Source organism: Salvelinus sp. IW2-2015, linkage group LG17 (assembly GCF_002910315.2).
Source record: "Salvelinus sp. IW2-2015 linkage group LG17, ASM291031v2, whole genome shotgun sequence".
Taxonomy (NCBI): Eukaryota; Metazoa; Chordata; class Actinopteri; order Salmoniformes; family Salmonidae; genus Salvelinus; species Salvelinus sp. IW2-2015.
The window spans coordinates 39,825,929-39,847,894 of NC_036857.1; the positions used below are offsets into that span (position 1 = coordinate 39,825,929).

General features: G+C 42.2%; 1 protein-coding gene across 1 annotated transcript in view; it reads left to right on the top strand.

Moving 5' to 3' along the window:
• The window catches only part of nrap (nebulin-related anchoring protein), a 115,924-nt gene that overhangs the window by 78,627 nt on the left and 15,331 nt on the right, over positions 1 to 21,966 (top strand). Inside the window, 1 exon segment of the mRNA XM_024006142.2 lies at positions 21,501 to 21,608. Coding sequence (XP_023861910.1) covers positions 21,501 to 21,608 — 108 coding nt within the window.

Consider the following 21,966-nt stretch of genomic DNA (forward strand, 5'->3'; position numbering starts at 1 on the left):
AAGAGAGAGATCTGGAGAGCGGAGATAACACAGGCTAAGAATCAACGCGGCTAAACTTCAGCGAGTATATCTGTCTTAGCCTTCGGGTCCGTGGATACAATTCAATTGGTATTTGACAGCCCTGTTTATACGCGGTTCTAACGTGTAATTGTACTTTTGTCACCATGTCTGATTGCGCCCCACCATTTTTAAGACAGGTGTTAGATGATTAAATCAACGGCATCCTGAACCACCCGTCCGGAAGTACGACCAATCTCTGCACCATTGCATTAACAAACTCAATTTGCAATAACAAGAAACGCATGTTAATGCCAGGTCTAAATGTAAACAATGCAATGCTGAGCAGATTGCCTATGACCTCCGGAAGGCTGGGACCCGAGCTCGCTTGGTGTCTCCGATCCCCACGCTTTCAGTGTAAGATGCAAATCACGCGAGCCCTCGAACACATCCAGTGGGCAACATCTGGATGCATCATCAGTGCCATCAAGAGAGCAACGGCAAGAGCGGACCATTGGACATGCCCTTAAATATATTTCAAATCCCTGGATTATATACATACTATTTTAAGAAAGGATCAATGCCATTGGAGAATAAAATCTCAACTAAATAGTGTGCTGTTTTCGGCGGACGTTGTTGACAATTATATCATTGTTTCTGCCAGTCGAAGCAACACATTGATGAGTATGAGTTAGTCTACTCAATTTATGCATCACCAGTTCAATGTGTCAACACTGTTCGTGCCTTTTTCCTTTCAAACGCCCCAGTTCTTTGGTCTGTTGGTATTTTTAGGTCCTACATGCCACAATCAAATGAGCAAGCTTGGCATTAAAAAAGTAATCCAATTCTTAGAATTAAGGGCTGAAAGGTAAATAAATGTCGAAAAAGTCAAGGGGTCTGAATATCACTGGTACTTTTGGAGGTACCAGTACCCGAATCTGCTGCAGCGGGTACCACAAGGTAATTGATGGTAGATTATGTACTGTAGGTTAGGGGATAAAGTGACCTGGCACAGGAATAGATGATAAACAGTAGCAGCAGCATATTGAGTATGCAGTCTGAAGTTAAATAAGCTACACTAACTACACTACTATATTTAGGCGAGTCTCATGCTTGGGGTTAGTAGCTGTTTAGATCCGTTGGTCCAGACTTGGTCATTCTGTAGGCGCTTGGTACAGGAGCAGGTAGCAACAAGATATCAGCCCATGATGATTTAGGGGGCTGTCTGTTGTCTTTGACAATTTTGTAAGGCTGGTATAGGAGGTCCTGGATGGCAGGGACCGTCGAGACCCAGTGATGTCCTGGGCCGTACGCACTAACAAATTGTTAGTCATTTAGAATCAGCCGGCGTTATGTAGAGCGACTTACCGTTAATGAGTGCATACATTTAAATATCTTTTTTTTGACAAGTGTCCCCTCGGGAAATCGAACCCATAACCTTGGTGCTGCAAGTGCCATGCTCCACCAACTGAGCTACACAGCACTACCCTCTGTAGTTCTTTGCGGTTGGATGCCAAGCAGTTGCCATACCAAGTGGTGATGCAGCCAGACGAGATGCTCTCAATGGTGCAGCTGTAGAACTTTTTGAGGATCTGTCAAATCTTTTCAGCCTCCTGAGGGGGAAGAGGCATTGTCGTGCCTTTTTCATGACTGTGTTGGTGTGTGTGGACCATGATAATTCCTTTGCAAGAGGAAGCTCTCGACCCGCTCCACTACAGCCTCGTCTATGTGGATGGGGGCGTGCTCGGGACTCCGTTTTCCACGATCAGCTCCTTTGTCTTGCTGATGTTGAGAGTAGAGGTTGTTGTCCTGGCACCACACTGCCAGGTCACTGACCTCCCTATAGGCTGTCTCATTGTCGTCAGTGATCAGGCCTACCACCATCGTGTTGTCAACATACTTAATGATGGTTGTTGTAGTCGTGCGCGGCAATGTAGTCATGTGTGAACAGAGAGTACATAATGGGAATAAGCACACACCCCTGAGGGGTCCCAGTGTGAGGGTCAGCATAGCGGATCTGTTGTTGTCTACCCTCACCACCTGGGGGCAGCCCGTCAGGAAGTCCAGGATCCAGTTGCAGAGGGAGTTGTTCAGTCCCAGGGTCCTGAGCTTAGTGATGAGCTTGGAGGGCACTGTGGTGTTGAACGCTGAGCTGTAGTTAATTAACAGCATGCTCACATAGGTGTTCCTCTTGTCCAGGTGGGAGAGGGCAGAGTGGAATGCAATAGAGATTGCGTCATTTGTGGATCAGTTCGGGCGGTATGCGAATTGGAGTGGGTCCAAGTTGTTTGGGATGATGGTGTTGATGACCAGCCTTTCAAAGCATTTAAAGGCTACAGCTGTGAGTGCTACAGGGCGGTAGTCATTTAGACACATTACCTTGGCATTCTTGGGCACAGGGATTATGGTGGTCTGCTTGAAACATGTAGGTCAGGGCTGCCCAACCCTCTTCCTGAAGATCTACCGTCCTGTGGGTTTTCAGTCCAAACCTACTTAAACACTCCTGATTCTACTAATTAGCTGCTCAACAAAAACCTTAACTAGCTGAATTAGAAATGCTAAATTAGGGTTGGACTGAAAACCTACAGAACAGTAGATCTCCAGGAAGAGGGTTGGGCAGTCCTGATGTAGGTATTACAGACTGGGTCATGGAGAAATTGAAAATGTCAGTGAAGACACTTGCCAGCTGGTCAGCGCATGCTGTCTGGTCCCGCACATTGCCTACAGAGAGAGAGATCACACAGTCGTCCATGCATGGTTCAGTATTGCTTGCCTCGAAGCAAGCATAGAAGGAATTTAGCTCCTCTGGTAGACTCGCGTCACTGGTCAGCTCGCATCTGGGTTTCCCTTTTGTAAATCTGATTAGCGTCAGAGCCGGTGTAGTAGGATTCGATCTTAGTCAACAGTTTCCTGTGTGTATCAAGAATGGTCCACCACCCAAAGAACATCCAGCAAACTTAACACAACTGTGGGAAGCATTGGAATCAACATGGGCCAGCATCCCTGTGAAAAGCTTTCGACACCTTGTAGAGTCCACACCCTGACAAATTGACGCTTTCTGAGGGCAAAAGTTATCAGATTAAGAAATGACAGGTTCACTGTGCACTTCATGCAGGCTACACTTCCAGTCCCCCAGCACGTAGGTCAAAAACCTTCCTTATTGATCACAACAACACAATGCAATGAATCATTTTATAATTGTTTTCAAGTGAGTGCAACCTTCTAGTGTAGGCTGTAAACTGCACTAAATATGCCATTTGAATAACCGCTCAAAAGCCCTGTGTTTTGAAGAAATGCTTCATTACAAAATATGTCCATCTAGCCTATAGGCCTGATTAGGCAACCAATTGGACCATTATACTTAATTGATTAATTGGAAGAAGAAAAAAAATCGGTGCAGTCAAACGTGATTTTCCCAAGCTTCATATACTGTATATATACAGTGCATTTAGAAAGTGTTCATACCCCTTGACTTATTCCACATTTAGTTTTTTCTCACCCCTCTACACACAATATCTCATAATGACAAAGTGAAAACATGTTTTTAGACATTTTAGCCAATATATTGAAAGTTAAATACAGAAATATCTAATTTACCTAAGTATTCACACCGCTGAGTCAATACATGTTAGAATCACCTTTGGCAGCGATTACAGCGGTGAGTCTTTCTGGGTAAGTTTTAAGAGCTTTACACACCTGGATTGTAGATTATTTGCCCCTTTATTCTTTTCAAAATTCTTTAAGCTCTGTCAAATTGGTTGTTGATCATTGTTAGACTGCCGTTTTCATGTCTTGCCATAGCTTTTCGAGACGATTTTAAGTCAAAACTGTAAGTAGGCCACTCAAAAACATTGTCATCTTGGTAAGCAACTCCAGTGTAGACTTGGCCTTGTGTTTTTAGGTTATTGTCCTGCTGAAAGGTGAATTTGTCTCCCAGTGTCTGTTGGAAAGCAGACTGAACCAGGTTTTTGCCTGTGCTTAGCTCTATTCCATTTCTTTTTATCCTAAAAAACTCCCTGGTCCTTGCTGATGACAAGCATATCCATAACATGATGCAGCAACAACCATGCTGCAACAAAATATGAAGAGTGGTACTCACTGATGTTTTGGATTTGGCCCAAACATAACACGTTGTACTCAGGACATGAAGTTAACTTTTTTGCCACATTTTTTTGCAGTTTTACTTTAGTGCCTCATTGCAAACAGGATGCATGTTTTGGAATATTTTGTGAAGTAACTACAATMTTCTTGATCCATCCTCAGTTTTGTCCAATCTCAGCCATTAAACTCTAACTCTTTTGAAGTCACAATTGGCCTCTGGTTGAAATCCCTGAGCAGTTTCCTTCCTCTCAGGCAACTGAGTTAGGAAGGACGCCTGTATCTTTGTAGTGACTGGGTGTATTGATTCCACATCCACAGTGTAATTAATAACTTCACCATGCTCAAAGGGATATTTAAAATCTACAATTTTGTATTTTTACCCATCTACCAATAGGTGCCCCTCTTTGCGAAGTATTGTAAAACCTCCCTGGTCTTTGTGGTTGAATCTGTGTTTGAAGTTAACTGCTTGACTGAGTGACAGATAATTGTATGTGTGGGGTACAGAGATGAGGTAGTCATTCAAAAATCATGTTTGACACTATTATTGCACACKGAGTCCATGCAACTTAATATGTGACTTGTTAAGCAAATGTTTACTCCTGCACTTATTTAGGCTTGACATCACAAAGGGGATGAATACTTATTGACTCAAGACATTTTAGCTTTTCATTTTTATGAATATGTAAACACGAGGTTCGGAATGTAATCCTATCACAGCTGTTCGGCTAGGGATAATGCAAGGTATAAATTACACTGTAATCAGGCACGCTTCACCTATTGTGTCTAGATATCTTGCAAGTGGATTGTTGACAGATCTGGATAGTGAAACTATTTAAGAGGCCTCCCGAGTGGCGCAGTGGTCTAAGGCACTGCATCGCAGTGCTAGCTGAGCCACTAGAGATTCTGGGTTTGAGTCCAGGCTCTGTCGCAGCTGGCCACGCCTGGGAGACCCATGGGGTGGTGCACAATTGGCCTAGCGTCGTCCAGGTTAGGGGAGGGTTTGGCCGGCAGGGATGTCCTTGTCCCATCGCGCACCATCGACTCCTGTAGTTGGCCGGGTGCAGTGCATGCTGATACGGTCACCAAGTGTTTCCTCCGACACATTGGTGTGGCTGGCTTCCGGGTTAAATGGGCATTGTGTCAAGAAGCTGTGCGGCTTGGTTGGGTTGTGTTTCGGAGTACGCACAGCTCTTGACCTTCAATTCTCCCGAGTCCGTACGGGAGTTGCAGCGATGAGACAAGACTGTAACTACCAATTGGATACCATGATTATTATTTATTTTTTCATTCTCCCAAAAATATAAACTATTTAAATCATCATTATCCCACCATCTAAAATTATTGATAGGTGGCACCATTGACTTATGGCATCAATATGTGTCTTKAAATAAATAAATGCATATTATTTTTGAAAGAATACATGTGTAATAATTAGCTTTTATGGAGGGACCAGGAAACTGTACACAATGCGGACACAGTGGAAAGATAAGAMACATTTTTTTAATACTACATATAGATGCATGTCTGAAAATCAGACAATCAGAACATAGGCACGATCAGGACCCAGGACCCATGTCAGCGCTAGGTATAAACAGGGCTATAGAGCAGCACGGTAGGCAGCTGACAATGTGCCTTTTGCCCTCATACCGCGTTGCAGAGATCACATTCTCAGTAAATGCTGTGCAAGCGTAAATTGCCTTAAAAAGTAAAGCGTGCCATGGATTGAAACAGCTGGCCTAAGTCTTAGCTAGAGTGTTTGTTAAAAAGGTTTTGCAGCAATTGTATTTTTGTATTTAACCTTTATTTACACAGGGAAGTCCCGTTGAGACCATGTCTCTTTTACTTCACAAAATAATGCTGCAAGAAATACAAAGTAATTAGTGATACAATAACAACAATAAAGGCGGGATCATGAGAAATGCTAAAATACAAATATAATGATAAAAGACACGTACATTAGTCTTTACCAGAACCATTTACCAGAACCCTAAAATGATTGAAAGGCACTAGTGCATCTAAATAAAAAGGAATTTCAAGAGTTCAAGAGCCATTCCTGTGAGCAAGTAAGGTATTTCATACTTCTGTAGGAGGAGCGACGTAAGGTAAAATGGTTGTTTCTGCATGAAAGTGAATAGAAGGCAATGTTGCGTTGCCAGTGACGGCCAGCCCACATTCTGATACAGATCACAGTGATGTGTGCAAAATTGGTCACTCGTAGCAGAGTGCACTATGATAAACAACATCCAGTGGTTTTAAAGAAGTGGCAGCTGGGTTTATATAGATTATGTTGCCATAGTCAAGGGCCGACGGGAAAGTTGACTCAATCATTTTTTCCCTGCTATCAAGGCACAGTATATTTCTGTAGAAGAAGCCCAGGTTAATGATCAGTTTCTTCGTTAGCTCATATGTTTTTTTAAATGTGTTTTAAATTACAACTTGTCATCACTCCAAWTGCCAAGGTATTTACATTWGGGGACTTGCTCAATTTGTYTTCCATTTAACGTGCAAATATGTAKGTCTGTATAGTCAAAGTTGTMCTCTAGAGGATATTATATAGGCCTACTTTTTTTATCTGCATGCAGTACCAGTTTAAGGTCAGGAAGTGTTTTTTGTACGACATTAAAAGCAATCTGCAGATCAGCTATAGCCTGGTTCACAGAGGAGGCAGAAGAGTACAGCCCAGTGTCATCAGCATAAAAGTGTAGCGTACAGTTATTTACTAAGGAACCAATATAATTTAAATACTGTGTGAATAGTACTGGCCCTAACATAGACCCTTAAGGAACTCCTTTTGTGACTTTGAGGAATTGCGAGATGACATAGTCGGCAATTGAGAGCTATCCATTAGGTTTATTATTTTTTTAAACCAAGCACATGCATTTCTATCAAGTCCGCCAGTGGACAGCTTTGTAATAACACTGAATGATCCATAGTGTCGAAAGCTTTTAACAGGTTTATAAACAAGGTAGTGCAATGCTGTTTTTTTATCAAGACAGCATACAATATCGTTGACAACAAGGGATGCAGCTGAGATGTCCTTGTCTCAATCCAGATTGATTATGTACTGTATTTAGGATACAGTTTCTGTTAAAGAAGGAGCGACTTTGAGAGTTTATCAATAACTCTAGTACTTTAGCCAAAAACGAAAGTGTTGATATCGGGCAGATGTGAAGAGGAAAAACATGCGCTGTTTTCCATTCTTTAGGAATAATCCCAGAAATAAATATTACTAAGAAAATACGGGCTATGGGTTTGACAATAAGAGGGACTGTCACAACTAGATGACCAGGATCTGGTCTGCCCGTGGACTTAACATCTATAGTAAGCAAAGAATCAAGCACGTCCTTGTCTGTAAACTGATTAAAGGAATACAAGGGATCCCTAGTGTCTGTTGAGCTCCACACTGTCTACAGTCTGCGTAGACACAAGGTAGAGCTAAATTCTCAAATATTGAGAGTAAAAAACCATCACATATTCTATTTTGTCAGTGATGGGGCCAGAAACTGACATGATTTGGGCAGCGAGATGTAATCGTTTTCCAAAATGTAGATACCACCAGAAAGAGAGTCTAGATAGTAAGTTGATTTTGACAAACAGCTCAGGCGTAATGACGCACCTTATGATGGGATCTCCAATGAACAATTGTAACATTAGATGATGAATAACTGATCCAGGCTACGTTAACGCTAATGAAGGCTCTGGCAAACCAGGGCCTGGACTTACTGATGGTTTGTTTCCCTCTTCAGAGCAAGTACAGGGAGTCATGGCACACTCTAAGAGCTCAGGGCTACAAACTGACCATGCAGGACATCCCCTTCCAGGCTGCCAAAACCTCAATGGATTTAGCCAGCAATGTGAGTAATACTCCGTTTATGAATGCACTCTTTTGAAAGTACAGCAGTTGTAATAGCCATTTTTTATATATTAGAAAATGTGCTAGAATTGTGTAAGAAATATAAAGAATATAACCCTGGAGAAATAAGTATGTTTATTGAACCCATTTTTATTTAGGTTATTGTTCCACCTGTTGGCCATTCATGTTACTAACACCTAGAACCAGTTTATAGCTGGCAATATGGCACCATTTCCGTGTCTTTCATTTCATATCTCTCCTTATCCTTTGGCTGTTTTTGTTGGATCATTTTGTATCTTTTTGAGTTTGCGTTTTATCGTCATTCTCATCTTGGAATTTGTTCAAATAACCTGGAAACAATCAATGCCTATCATTACTCAACATTTGAAACTGAGTTCATAACTGAACTTAGTGAGTAATAAATATGTTAATAATTGCAATCAAGAAATTTACAGTTGTTTTATTGGAAGATGAGTTGTAACCCTTACCTGTATTTTGGTGTCTAATAGAAATGGCGAATTAGAACAGAAGCCATAACAACGGTAGAATTTGGTTCCAAATCTCAGCTGTTGAAAACTACATTTTTTGTCGAAAAGAAATGTGAGATAATGTCTGGATGCTTTTCTTAGTGGAGATCAATTTTATAAATTGCCTGGCTGGGCTGATGAGTTAGTGGATTGCGCAGTCAGATGGAACAGAGTAAATAGGCATTTTAACATCATAGCTTTAGCCAGTGGTAACTTGTGGAATAGACAACGGCTGGAAGGCAGTTTTAACCAAATCAGCATTCAGGATTAGACCCACCCGTTGTATAATAGATGTAGGGTTCCAACTCATTTCCAATTAATGCAAATCTTCCAATAAAACAACTTGAGATTTCTTGATTGCAATTATTCCCAGGTACAGTTGTTCCAAGGTTGAGTAATGAACGCATTGATTATTTCCAGGTTATTTGAACAGATTCCAGGATGATAATGATGACAAAAAGTAAACTCAAAAACCGCACAAAATTGTCCAACAAAAAACGTAAATGAAAGGATAAGGTAAGACTCAAAATAAAAGGAACCTTAGCTAGGAACCTTAGCCACTACAGTAGTACCTATTTGCATGTAAGATACACTGAGTAAACAAAACATTAAGAACACCTGCTCTTTCCATGACATAGACTGACCAGGTGAATCCAGGTGAAAGCTATGATCCCTTATTGATGTCACTTATTAAATCCACTTCAATCAGTGTAGATGAAGGGCAGGAGACCGGTTAAATAAGCCTTGAGACAATTGAGACATGGATTGTGTATGTGCGCCATTCAGAGGGTGAATGGGCAAGACATGAACGGGGTATGGTAGTAGGTGCCGGGCTCAACGGTTTCTGTCAAGAGCTGCCACGCTGTTGGGTTTTTCATGTTGGGATTCCTGTATGTATCAAGAATGGTCCACCACCCAAATGACATCCAGCCAACTTGACACAACTGTGGTAAGCATTGGAGTCAACATGGGCCAGCATCCCTGTGGAACACTTTCGACTCCTTGTAGAGTCCATACCCTGATGAATTGAGGCTGTTCTGAGGGCAAAAAGGGGGGTTTGGTATATGAGGGCAAAAAGGGGGGTTTGGTATATGAGGGCAAAAAGGGGGGTTTGGTATATGAGGGCAAAAAGGGGGGTTTGGTATATGAGGGCAAAAAGAAAAAAAGGTGTTTTAACAAAATCAAATAATGAAATGTATATAATGAAGTCACCAATGTATGACAGTCAATTTGATCAAGTCAATCATAAGATGCACTTATTGCCTGTTCACTCTTCTCTTTCCCTTCTACCAACCTAGGTCCAATACAAGCACAACCACCTACTGGATAAGGGCAAGCACATCGGCGCCCGCAGCATTCTGGATGACCCGCGCATGCTACATTGCATGCAGATGGGCCGGATGACGAGTGAGCAAGAGTACCGCAAAGACGCACTTTCCACCAGTGGCCAGTACCACCTCAATCCAGATATGATCAATTTAGTGACAGCCAAGAACGCCCAGGCTCTGGCCAGCGATCAGGACTACAGGAAGAGGCTCCATGCGTACACTGTCCTACCGGACGATATTAAAGTCCAATGGGCCAAGAAGGCCTACAACCTGCAGAGCGAGGTAAGGCAGCGAGGAGAAGAGGAGGAGGGGGGAGGGTGGGTGGAAGAGAAGGGTGGAGGGGAGAGGGAGAACATGGGAAATATACTATTAAGTATTAGGATATTGGAGCAGGGGCTTTCCCCTCAAATTAATTTAACAAATCATGTCCCAGGGTGCAACATTGTTAAGAATAGACTATAAGGGAATACACTCAAATAGAATCGTTTTTACCATAGTGCATTTTCAACATAATGAAAGAGATCTCAACCACAGTCTCAGGAAATACAAAGAACAATATTCAAATAAGAGTTTCAGTAAATATGAGGGTATAAATAGCAACCCTCTCCCTGCGTCTGTTTTCTAGAAACTGTACAAGTCGGATCTGAACTTCATGAAGGGCGTGGCCTGGGATGGTGTGGGGACGCCTCTAATGGAGTTGGCAAAGAAAGCCGGAGAACTCACCAGTAATGTAAGTACACAACTAGCTGCCATGTTACCTGAGAAATAAGATAGTGTGGTGTGTGTGTGTGCACGTGCGACTGATCCTTATGTGAAGTGGTCTTGGTCTTGCAGAAGAAATATCGTCAACTGCCAGACAGTCTGAAGTTCACCCAAGTGGCGGACTCTCCAGACATTGTTCATGCTAAGAACAGCTACCTGCAGTGCAGTGAGGTATGAGCTCCTATTCATTTTGTAAAATCGTCAGTGTCCTCAGTTGAGAAGGGCTACTAAATCTAATGCTATTTGAAAATATGCTTGCTAATGCTTGCTATTTGAGCAGACCAGGCTTCAAATACTATTTGGAAATATTTAATATACAGCGGAGCTTGATTGAGCTTGCCTAGTCTCAAAAGAGCAAACTCCACCCATTTGGCACTCCAGGCAGACTAAAGCAAACGCTGTAAGTATTTGAAAMATTTAAAATAGCATTTAAAACCATGTCTGTCTGTTATCAATGTTATTCTCACCACGTTACAGAGGCTGTATAAGTCTGGAGACTCGGACGCCATGCACAAATATACCTTACATGCCGACGACCCTGATTTCATCAGAGCAAGGATCAACGCCCAGCAAATTAGCAATGTAAGAGACCAACTATGCTTTTTTTTCTTCTCTAATGCCTTGTACACACTCTGTTGTACATCAGTTGTATAAACTAAGACAACTGTTTTGATACAACGGAGAGTTTGTCTACACAAAAGTGTTTAGATGAGTTGCCCGAAACACATCACAATGGTTGTGCAATAAACTCTCCATTGTATTACAAAAATATCAGTTGCATCACAACKTTGTGTCAAATGTGTTGTACATCAGTTGTCAATCTGAGTGTGTACACGGCCTGAAAATATAWWWAAAAAWATATATATAAATAATTTCCAAGACAAATCCAAACACCGTGAGACTCAACATATGGAAGCATATTGAGATTGACCACACGGTGGTGCTATAACGAGCACATGTTTATTCTCATTAATGCATATAAATCAGTCACGGATTTAAGTGTTGTAACAAAACTTGGTACACATGTTCCAAACACTGTGAAGAGAACATATTCAAGCACATTCAGATCCACATGCAAATTCCAGTGAGATGATAAGGCCTAGGAAGGTGCAACCTGGCATGATGGTAAAGCGCCAACACACCCTCTCATAAAATGCCTTGCCAATTGGCCACATTGTGGCGCTATAACAAGCGATTGAAAATACTACATTTGAAAGGTCACACCCCATAGTAGGTCTACTATGGGAATAAATATCACTAAATGACAGAAAAATGTGAACAAAGTAGGCTAATGAAGGTAAACAAATTGTTGCTTACTGGAAAATACTTAAATAAATACTTAATTAAAAAAAATACGAAAAAAAATACTTAATTAAATTAATGGAAGAGACAGCATTCAGAGGTCAAGACAGCGCTGCTCTGAGACAAGCATGGGGACTGGTCTTGATAAATCAATGAGATTTTTCTTTTCACTGAATTTCCATTTGGGTATTGGTTAGACTACAATTAGGGTGTGGAAATGTTAGGATTATTTTGCTCTTACTGTAGTACTGTAGCCTACTCCTGACCGGTCACATTGTACAGCGCCATTATGGGCTATTAGCAGGAAAATAGACTCCTGCCAAGAAGGAGGGTAAAGGGGGAGAATTGTATTGTCAAATATATTTCTCAGTTAGCTTGGCTGTATCACAACCGGCCATGATTGGGAGTCCCTTAGGGCGGCCAACAATTGACCCAGCYTTTGTTCTTAACTGACTTGCCTAGTTAAATAAAGGTCATGTTGTACAGCGCCATAAGGGACTCCCAATCACGGCCGGTTGTGATACCCCTGAGAGTTTCGTTTTTWGATTTTCTTGGAAAAGAAACACCATAATATTAATCAAATTAATTAAGCTACATTTCTTAAAATCAATCCCATATATTATGTTCTTACAAAAATAGGTTTTATGAGGTGACGGTGGCCTTTTGGTTTCTCTCCCTCTAAAACCAGAAATAAATAATTCTAAATAACAAACTGGCTTTATTTACATATTAGTAAGAATGTCTCACCTCATGTTCAAGAATGGCTTTTTTCTCAATCACTTCCAGTATTTTGAAAACAAAATAATCTCCAAAATATCYCCATAGAAAGTTGGTTGCAATTTCAGTTTCATCCACCAGAAAAGATACAACAAATATTGTCGTTAAACTCAAATATACTAATTGATTAAAAAAACTTACATGTGGTAAGGGGGAAAAAGTATTATTATTTAGCTTGTTTTTGACAAGCGTATCAGGCTGTGAATTCTGCAAACAATGTTTCTATGATGGGCTACTAGCAGGACAATATATATTGGTCATATTGGTCATGGCTCCCGAGTGGCGCAGCGGTCTAAGGCACTGCATCTCAGAGTCCCATAGGGCGGTGCACAATTGGCCCAGCATCGTCCGGTTTAGGGGAGGGTTTGGCCGGCCGGGATGTCCTTGTCCAAAAAATAGGCACGGTGGGCTTTTGGTTTCTCTCCCTCTAAAAACATAAATAAATATTTTGGCCTTTATAAATATTATTTTGGCCTTAATTATTATTATTAWTAATTAATTTAGAAATATATAAAAGCCCCTTAGATATTCTCAAAATTCAGATTTAACTTAACGAAAAATGCTCGTTAGATATTAATTTAGAATCCTCCAATCCTCTAAAATMWATTATTGACGGAGAGTCACGTCATTGAAAACATATTTTTAGATATACTGTAGGCCAAGCGTAGGCGACATGAGTCTCACTAGTGTTGAGTAATGTGCTGTGTAGGTCTTATTTATTTAAAAAGCATATTGAAGATAGACACAATAGGATTTGAAGCAATAGTCTACCCGCGTGTGGTCAACTATTTCAGCACCGTTTCGTGCTGCTCTGAGACAAGCATGGGGACTTTTTCACTTAATCTCCATTTGGGTATTGGTTAGACTACAATTAGGGTGTGGAAATGTTATGCTCTTAGTACTGTAGCCTACTCCCAACCGTCACYTTGTACAGAGCCATATTTTCCTAACGGAGGGTTTCGGTTTTTGTTTTTCTTAGACTAGAAACACCACAATATTATCAAATGAATTAAGCTACATTTCTTAAAATCKATCCCATATTCTACATTCTTACAAAAAAAGGTTTTAAATTATCTAGTACAGCCAATATTGACGACTATCAAATGCTTCTCAAAGATGCCCRCTGGTGGTCYAACTAGCACTAACTAGTATTAATGGCAACAATGGCTGACAATTAAATAACGTGCCATAGAAWTCTGCGGCAGACCGCAAGGTGTGCTGCAGTATGACGCAACTTTTACAGGAAGAACCACTGTACTTAAGAATCTCAAATATAAAATGTATTGTTATTTGTTTAACACTTTTTTGGTTACTAAATTATTCCATATGTGTAATTTCATAGTTTTGATGTCTTCACTATTATTCTACATTGTAGAAAATAGTAYAAATAAAGAAAAATCCTTGAATGAGTAGCTATGTCCAAARGTTTTACTGGTACTGTAAGTATTCACKTCAATACTTTGTGGAAGCACCTTTGGCAGCAATTACAGCTGTGTCTTTCTGGGTAAGTCTCTAAAAGCTTTCCACACCTGGATTGTACAACATTTGCCCGTTATTCTTTTCAAAATTCTTCAAGCTCTGTCAAATTGATTTAAGTCAAATCTGTAACTCACCACTCAGGAACATTCACTGTGTTCTTGGTAAGCAACTCCAGAGTAGATTTCGCCCTCTGTTTTAGGTTATTCTCCTGCAGAAAGGTGAATTCTTCTCCCAGTGTCTGGTGGAAAGTAGACTAAACAGGAGGCTAGGATTTTGGCTATGCTTAGCTCCAGTCTGTTTATTTTTCATGCTGAAAAACTCCCTAGTCCTTAACAATTAACAAGCAGACCCATAACAGGATGCAGCACCATTATACTTGAAAATATGAGAGTGGTAATCAGTAATGTGTTGTATTGGATTAGCCCCGAACATACCGTAATTTCCGGACTATAAGCCGCTACTTTTTCCCACGCTTTGAATCTCGCGGCTTATACAATGACGCGGCTAATTTATGGATTTTTCCCGCTTTCACAAAATTCAATGCCGCCAAAAAACTGAGCACCGTCACATAATGGACGTAAATCGAGCGCGCTCAAACTTCCATCATTCTGATTACGGTAGTCATTTTGTCACCCTCATCATGGCAAAGACACGGAGAAATGCATATGATGCAGCTTTCAAGTTGAAGGCGATCGATCTGGCTGTTGGAAAAGGAAATAGAGCTGCTGCACGGGAGCTTGGCCTTAATGAGTCGATGATAAGACGTTGGAAACAGCAGCGTGAGGAACTGACTCGGTGCAGAAAGACAACAAAGCTTTCAGAGGGAAAGAAAGCAGATGGCCCGAACTGAGAAATGAGCTTGAAGACTGGGTCAACACACACAGAGAGCAGACGGCTGAGGTGTTTCAACTGTGCAGATCCGACTGAAGCCAAAACAATCGCCACCGCAATGAAGTTTGAGGATTTTAGAGGTGGACCATGTGGTGTCTAAGATTTATGAGACGTAAAGGCCTGTCCATCAGGGTACGGACGAGTCTGTGTCAGCAGCTCCCTCCCGACTACGAGGAAAAAGTTTAAAACTTCCGCAAATTCACTGATGCAAAGATAGCGGAGCATTCCATCGGCCCGCACGACATCATAAATATGGATGAGGTTCCTCTGACGTTTGACCTGCCTCTCACTCGCGGACTGTCAACAGGAAAGCGACATCATCCATCACGCTGAAAACAACTGGGCATGAAAAAACGCACTTCACCTGTGTTCTGAACTGCACGGCATCGGGAGAAAAGCTTCCACCGATGTTGATTTTCAAACGCATGACGATGCCAAAAAGAAAATTCCATCCGAGAGGAAGTTGTTTAAAGTCAACAAGAAAGGATGGATGACGGAAAGCCTAATGCATGAATGGCATACGGAGTGTTACGGCAAGCGACGGGAGGATTCTTTCACAAGACAACAAGAATTGCTCGTGTTGGACAGCATGAGGGCCCACATAACAGATTCTGTGAAAGAGCCATCAAGAGGACAACACTCAATTCCAGCTGTGATTCCTGGGGGCAAACAACAGTATTTGCAGCCACTCGACAAGTGTAAATCGTTGCATTTAAGGTGGCGCTCCGTGTTCAGTGGGAGGCTTGGATGACAGTGGGGAGAAATCCTTCACTAAAAGGGCCGCATGCGAAGGGCAACTTATGGTAAGGTCTGCCAGTGGGTCCTGACAGCGTGGAGCATTGTCAAAAGATCCACTATCATCAACGGGTTTCGAAAGGCTGGACTGCTGCGTGTTGAAGAGGGCAGCATGAGCTCACGGGGAATTTGCCTCCGGATGAAAGTGACGAGAGCGACAATGAAAACGATCTAACATCGGATGAAGCAATTCTGAGGCTATTCAACTCCGACACCGAAGGAGAATGACTTCAGTGGTTTCAGTGCACAGGAGGGGAAGATAGTGACCAATGACTTTCTTGGTAGGCTACTGTTTACTGCTATTAAAAAAAAAAAAAATGTTACAAGCCGTGTTTCGTTAAAGCCTAATTTATTTTTGTTACAAGCCGTGTTTCGTTTAAAGCCTATTTGATTTTTGTTACAAGCCGTGTTTCGTTTAAAGGCTGTGTAAAGTTCATTTGTTTCAATGTACCGGTAGGCACCTGCGGCTTATAGACATGTGCGGCTTATTTATGTARAAAATACWTWTWTTTTTTWWATTCAGTGGGTGCYGCTTATATTCAGGTGCGCTTAATAGTCCAGAAATTACGGTAACTCTTTGTACTCAGAACAAAAAGTGAATTGCTTTGCTAAATGTTTTTGCAATATTACTTTAGTGACTTGCAAACATCTGCCATGCTGATCCTCAACACTGGGGCCCCTCAGGAGTGCGTGCTCAGTCCCCTCCTGTACTCCCTGTTCACTCATGACTGCATGGCCAGGCACYARTCCAACACCATCATTCAATTTTCCGATGACASAACAGTGATAGGCCTGATCACCGACAACGATGAGACAGCCTATAGGGAGGAGGTCAGAGACCTGACCCTGTGGTGCAAGGACAACAACCTCTCCCTCAACGTGATCAAGACAAAGGAGATGATTGTGGACTCCTGGAAAAGGAGGACCGAGCACGGCCCCATTCTCATCGACGGGGATGTGGTGGAGCAGGTTGAGAACTTCAAYTTCCTTGGCGTCCACATTACCAACAAYCTAACAGGGTCCAAGCACACCAAGACAGTCTTGAAGAGGGCACGGCAAAACCTATTCCCCCTCAGGAGACTTAACKAATTTGGCATGGGTCCTCAGATCCTCAAAAGGTTTTACAGCTACTCCATCGAGAGCATCCTGACTGTTCAGCCTCCGACCGCAAGGCACTACATAGGGTAGTGCGTACGGCCCAGTACATCACCGGGGCCAAGCTTCCTGCCATCCAGGACCTCCATACCAGGCGGTGTCAGAGGAAGGCCCTGAAAATTGTCAAAGACTCCAGCCACCCTAGTCATAGACTGTTCTCTCTGCTACCGCACGGCAAACGATACCGGAGTGCCAAGTCTAGGTCCAAGAGGCTTCTAAACAGCTTCTACCCCCAAGCCATAAGACTCCTGAACATCTAACCAAATGGCTACCCAGACTATTTGCATTGGCCCCCTCCCCTCTTCTACGCTGCTGCTACTCTCTATTATCTGTGCATAGTCACTTTAGTAACTCTACCTACATGTACATATTACCTTGACACCGGTGCCCCCGAACATTGACTCTGTACCGGTACCTCCTGTATATAGCCTCCACATTGACTCTGTACCGGTACCCCCTGTATATAGCCCCGATATTGTTATATTACTGCTGCTCTTTAATTATTTGTTATTCTTATCTCTTACTTGCTTGGGGGTATTTTCTTAAAACTGCATTGTTGGTTAAGGGCTTGTAAGTAAGCATTTCACTGTAAGGTTGTATTCCGCACATGTGACCAATAACATTTGATTTGGCTTGTTAAACATTTTAACTCCTAAACTTACTTAGGCTTGACATAACAGAGGGGTGAATACTTATTGAATCAAGACATGCCAGCTTTTCATTTTTTATTAATTTGTAAATCATTTCTAAAATGTGGTATTGCGGTGTAGGCCAGTGATATTTTTTTCCTTAAATGTAATCCATTTTAAGTTCAGGTTGTAACTACAAAATGTTGAAAAAGTCAAGGGGTGTGAATACTTTCTGAAGGCACTGTATACAGTGCATTCGGAAAGTATTCAGACCCCCTGACTTATTCTGAAATGGATTAAATAGTTTTCCCCCCCTCATCAATCTACACACAATAACCCATCGTGACAAAGCAAACACAGGTTTTTAGATATTTTTGCAAATGTATAAAAAAAAAAAATAATAATATCACATTTAAATAAGTATTCAGACCCTTTAATCAGTACTTTGTTCACACACCTTTGGCAGCAATTGCAGCCTGAAGTCTTCTTGGGTAGGACTACAAGCTTGGCACACCTGTATTTGGGGAGTTTCTCCCATTCTTCTCCTCAGATTCTCTCAAGCTCTGTCAGTTTGGATGGGGAGTGTCGCTGCACAGCTATTTTAAGGTCGCTCCAGAGATGTTCGATCGGGTTCAAGTCTGGGCTCAGACTGGGCTTCTCAAGGACATTCAGGGACTTGTCCCAAAGCCACTTCTGCATTGTCTTGGCTGTGTGCTGAGGTACCTTGTCCTGTTGTAAGGTGAACCTTCTCCCCAGTCTGAGGTCCTGAGCGCTCTGGAGCAGGTTTTCTTCAAGGATCTCTCTCTACTTTTCTCCGTTCATCTTTCCCTCGATCCTGACTAGTCTCCCCGTCCCTGCCGCTGAAAGACATCCCCACAGCATGATGCTGCCTTCACCATGCTTCACCATYGGGATGGTGCCAGTTTTCCTCCAGATGTGACGCTTGGCATTCAGTAGAAAGAGTTCAATCTTGGTTTCATAAGACCAGAGCATCTTGTTTCTCGTGGTCTGAGATTCCTTTAGGTGCCTTTTGGCAAATTCCTAGCAGGCTGTCATGTGCCGTTTACTGAGNAAGACAGTCTTGAAGAGGGCACGGCAAAACCTATTCCCCCTCAGGAGACTTAACCAATTTGGCATGGGTCCTCAGATCCTCAAAAGGTTTTACAGCTACTCCATCGAGAGCATCCTGACTGTTCAGCCTCCGACCGCAAGGCACTACATAGGGTAGTGCGTACGGCCCAGTACATCACCGGGGCCAAGCTTCCTGCCATCCAGGACCTCCATACCAGGCGGTGTCAGAGGAAGGCCCTGAAAATTGTCAAAGACTCCAGCCACCCTAGTCATAGACTGTTCTCTCTGCTACCGCACGGCAAACGATACCGGAGTGCCAAGTCTAGGTCCAAGAGGCTTCTAAACAGCTTCTACCCCCAAGCCATAAGACTCCTGAACATCTAACCAAATGGCTACCCAGACTATTTGCATTGGCCCCCTCCCCTCTTCTACGCTGCTGCTACTCTCTATTATCTGTGCATAGTCACTTTAGTAACTCTACCTACATGTACATATTACCTTGACACCGGTGCCCCCGAACATTGACTCTGTACCGGTACCTCCTGTATATAGCCTCCACATTGACTCTGTACCGGTACCCCCTGTATATAGCCCCGATATTGTTATATTACTGCTGCTCTTTAATTATTTGTTATTCTTATCTCTTACTTGCTTGGGGGTATTTTCTTAAAACTGCATTGTTGGTTAAGGGCTTGTAAGTAAGCATTTCACTGTAAGGTTGTATTCCGCACATGTGACCAATAACATTTGATTTGGCTTGTTAAACATTTTAACTCCTAAACTTACTTAGGCTTGACATAACAGAGGGGTGAATACTTATTGAATCAAGACATGCCAGCTTTTCATTTTTTATTAATTTGTAAATCATTTCTAAAATGTGGTATTGCGGTGTAGGCCAGTGATATTTTTTTCCTTAAATGTAATCCATTTTAAGTTCAGGTTGTAACTACAAAATGTTGAAAAAGTCAAGGGGTGTGAATACTTTCTGAAGGCACTGTATACAGTGCATTCGGAAAGTATTCAGACCCCCTGACTTATTCTGAAATGGATTAAATAGTTTTCCCCCCCTCATCAATCTACACACAATAACCCATCGTGACAAAGCAAACACAGGTTTTTAGATATTTTTGCAAATGTATAAAAAAAAAAAATAATAATATCACATTTAAATAAGTATTCAGACCCTTTAATCAGTACTTTGTTCACACACCTTTGGCAGCAATTGCAGCCTGAAGTCTTCTTGGGTAGGACTACAAGCTTGGCACACCTGTATTTGGGGAGTTTCTCCCATTCTTCTCCTCAGATTCTCTCAAGCTCTGTCAGTTTGGATGGGGAGTGTCGCTGCACAGCTATTTTAAGGTCGCTCCAGAGATGTTCGATCGGGTTCAAGTCTGGGCTCAGACTGGGCTTCTCAAGGACATTCAGGGACTTGTCCCAAAGCCACTTCTGCATTGTCTTGGCTGTGTGCTGAGGTACCTTGTCCTGTTGTAAGGTGAACCTTCTCCCCAGTCTGAGGTCCTGAGCGCTCTGGAGCAGGTTTTCTTCAAGGATCTCTCTCTACTTTTCTCCGTTCATCTTTCCCTCGATCCTGACTAGTCTCCCCGTCCCTGCCGCTGAAAGACATCCCCACAGCATGATGCTGCCTTCACCATGCTTCACCATYGGGATGGTGCCAGTTTTCCTCCAGATGTGACGCTTGGCATTCAGTAGAAAGAGTTCAATCTTGGTTTCATAAGACCAGAGCATCTTGTTTCTCGTGGTCTGAGATTCCTTTAGGTGCCTTTTGGCAAATTCCTAGCAGGCTGTCATGTGCCGTTTACTGAGGAGTGGCATCCGTCTGATTGGTGGAGTGCTGATTGGTGGAGTTTTCCCATCTCCACAGAGGAGCTATTGAGCTCTGTCACAGGGACCATCGGGTTCTTTGTCACCTCCCTGACCAAGGCCCTTCTCCCCCGATTGCTCAGTTTGGCCGGGCGGCCAGCTCTAGGAAGTCTTGGTGGTTCCAAACTTCTTCCATTTAAGAATGATGGAGGCCACTGTGTTCTTGAGGACCTTCAATGCTGCAGAATGTTGCAGAACCACAGATCTGTYCCTCGACACTCCTGTCTCGGAACTCTACGGACAATTCCTTCGACCTCATGGCTTGTTTTTTGCTCTGTCAACTGTGGGACCTTATATAGACAAGTATGTGCCTTTCCAAATCATGTCCAATCACTTGAATTGACCACAGGTGGACTCCAATCAAATTGCAGAAACATCTGAAGGATTATCAATGGAAACATGATGCACCTGAGCTCAATTTCGAGTCCCATAGCAAAGGGTCTGAATACTTATGTAAATAAGGTATTTCTGTTTTTTTTTTTATATACATTTGCAACAATTTCTAAACCGGTTTTCACTTTTTCATTATGGGGTATTGTGTGTAGATTGATGAGCGGGGAAAAAATCTCTTTTAGAACATGGCTGGAATGTGGAAAAAGGGAAGGYGTCAGAATACTTTCCGAATGCACTGCCAGATAATTACTCCTCAGTTTGTAGGGATGCATGATTGGCAATGTACCAGGCAAGTACTGTTTTCGACTTTGTTATATACAGTGTACTTACTTGACATAAGTACAATTAAGTACCAGACCAAAACACCAGAGTAAGCCTAAATACACATTTCCATGCCACAAGAATGAAAATGTAGTGAACCATGTCCTAAAACAGTGTTTGTAACCCACCCAGATCTTCATGCATCACCTACTGTGTATGAAACAGTCCATAGTGAAACACATAAACTATCCTGGTTTAGTAACCATGCCTGTCTATCTCTTTGTCCCGGCCTCTGCAGAAAGCCTATAAAGCGTCTGGGGACGAGATGAGGTCGGCAGGCTACGACTTGAGGCTGGATGCTATTCCCTTCCAGACGGCCAAGGCTTCCACGAATATCGCCAGTGATGTGAGTTTAGTTTACACAAGAGAAAAAAGCAACAACAAATACTAACACATTTCTGTTTTAATTGTCTTTCACTTACTAGCACTGATTTTGCTAATAGCTGCTTTATTGAGGAAAGTTTTTGTCTTACCTTGGACGTTACACCAATTTGTTGCCTTTTGAGAAGTGTAACTTGGTTTAAAAAAAAGTTTGATTTCACCTTAACGTAACATTCTGTCGTAAAGATCACATTCAACTACATTTAAAAAAAAATCCCATCTCTCAAGTCAGCTGTATATCCCCTTGTGACAGCAGGAATGTAAGCTTGTTGTGTGCAACAGTCAGTGGCAATTTACCCTTTGCTAAGCCCCGTCCCTCTTGG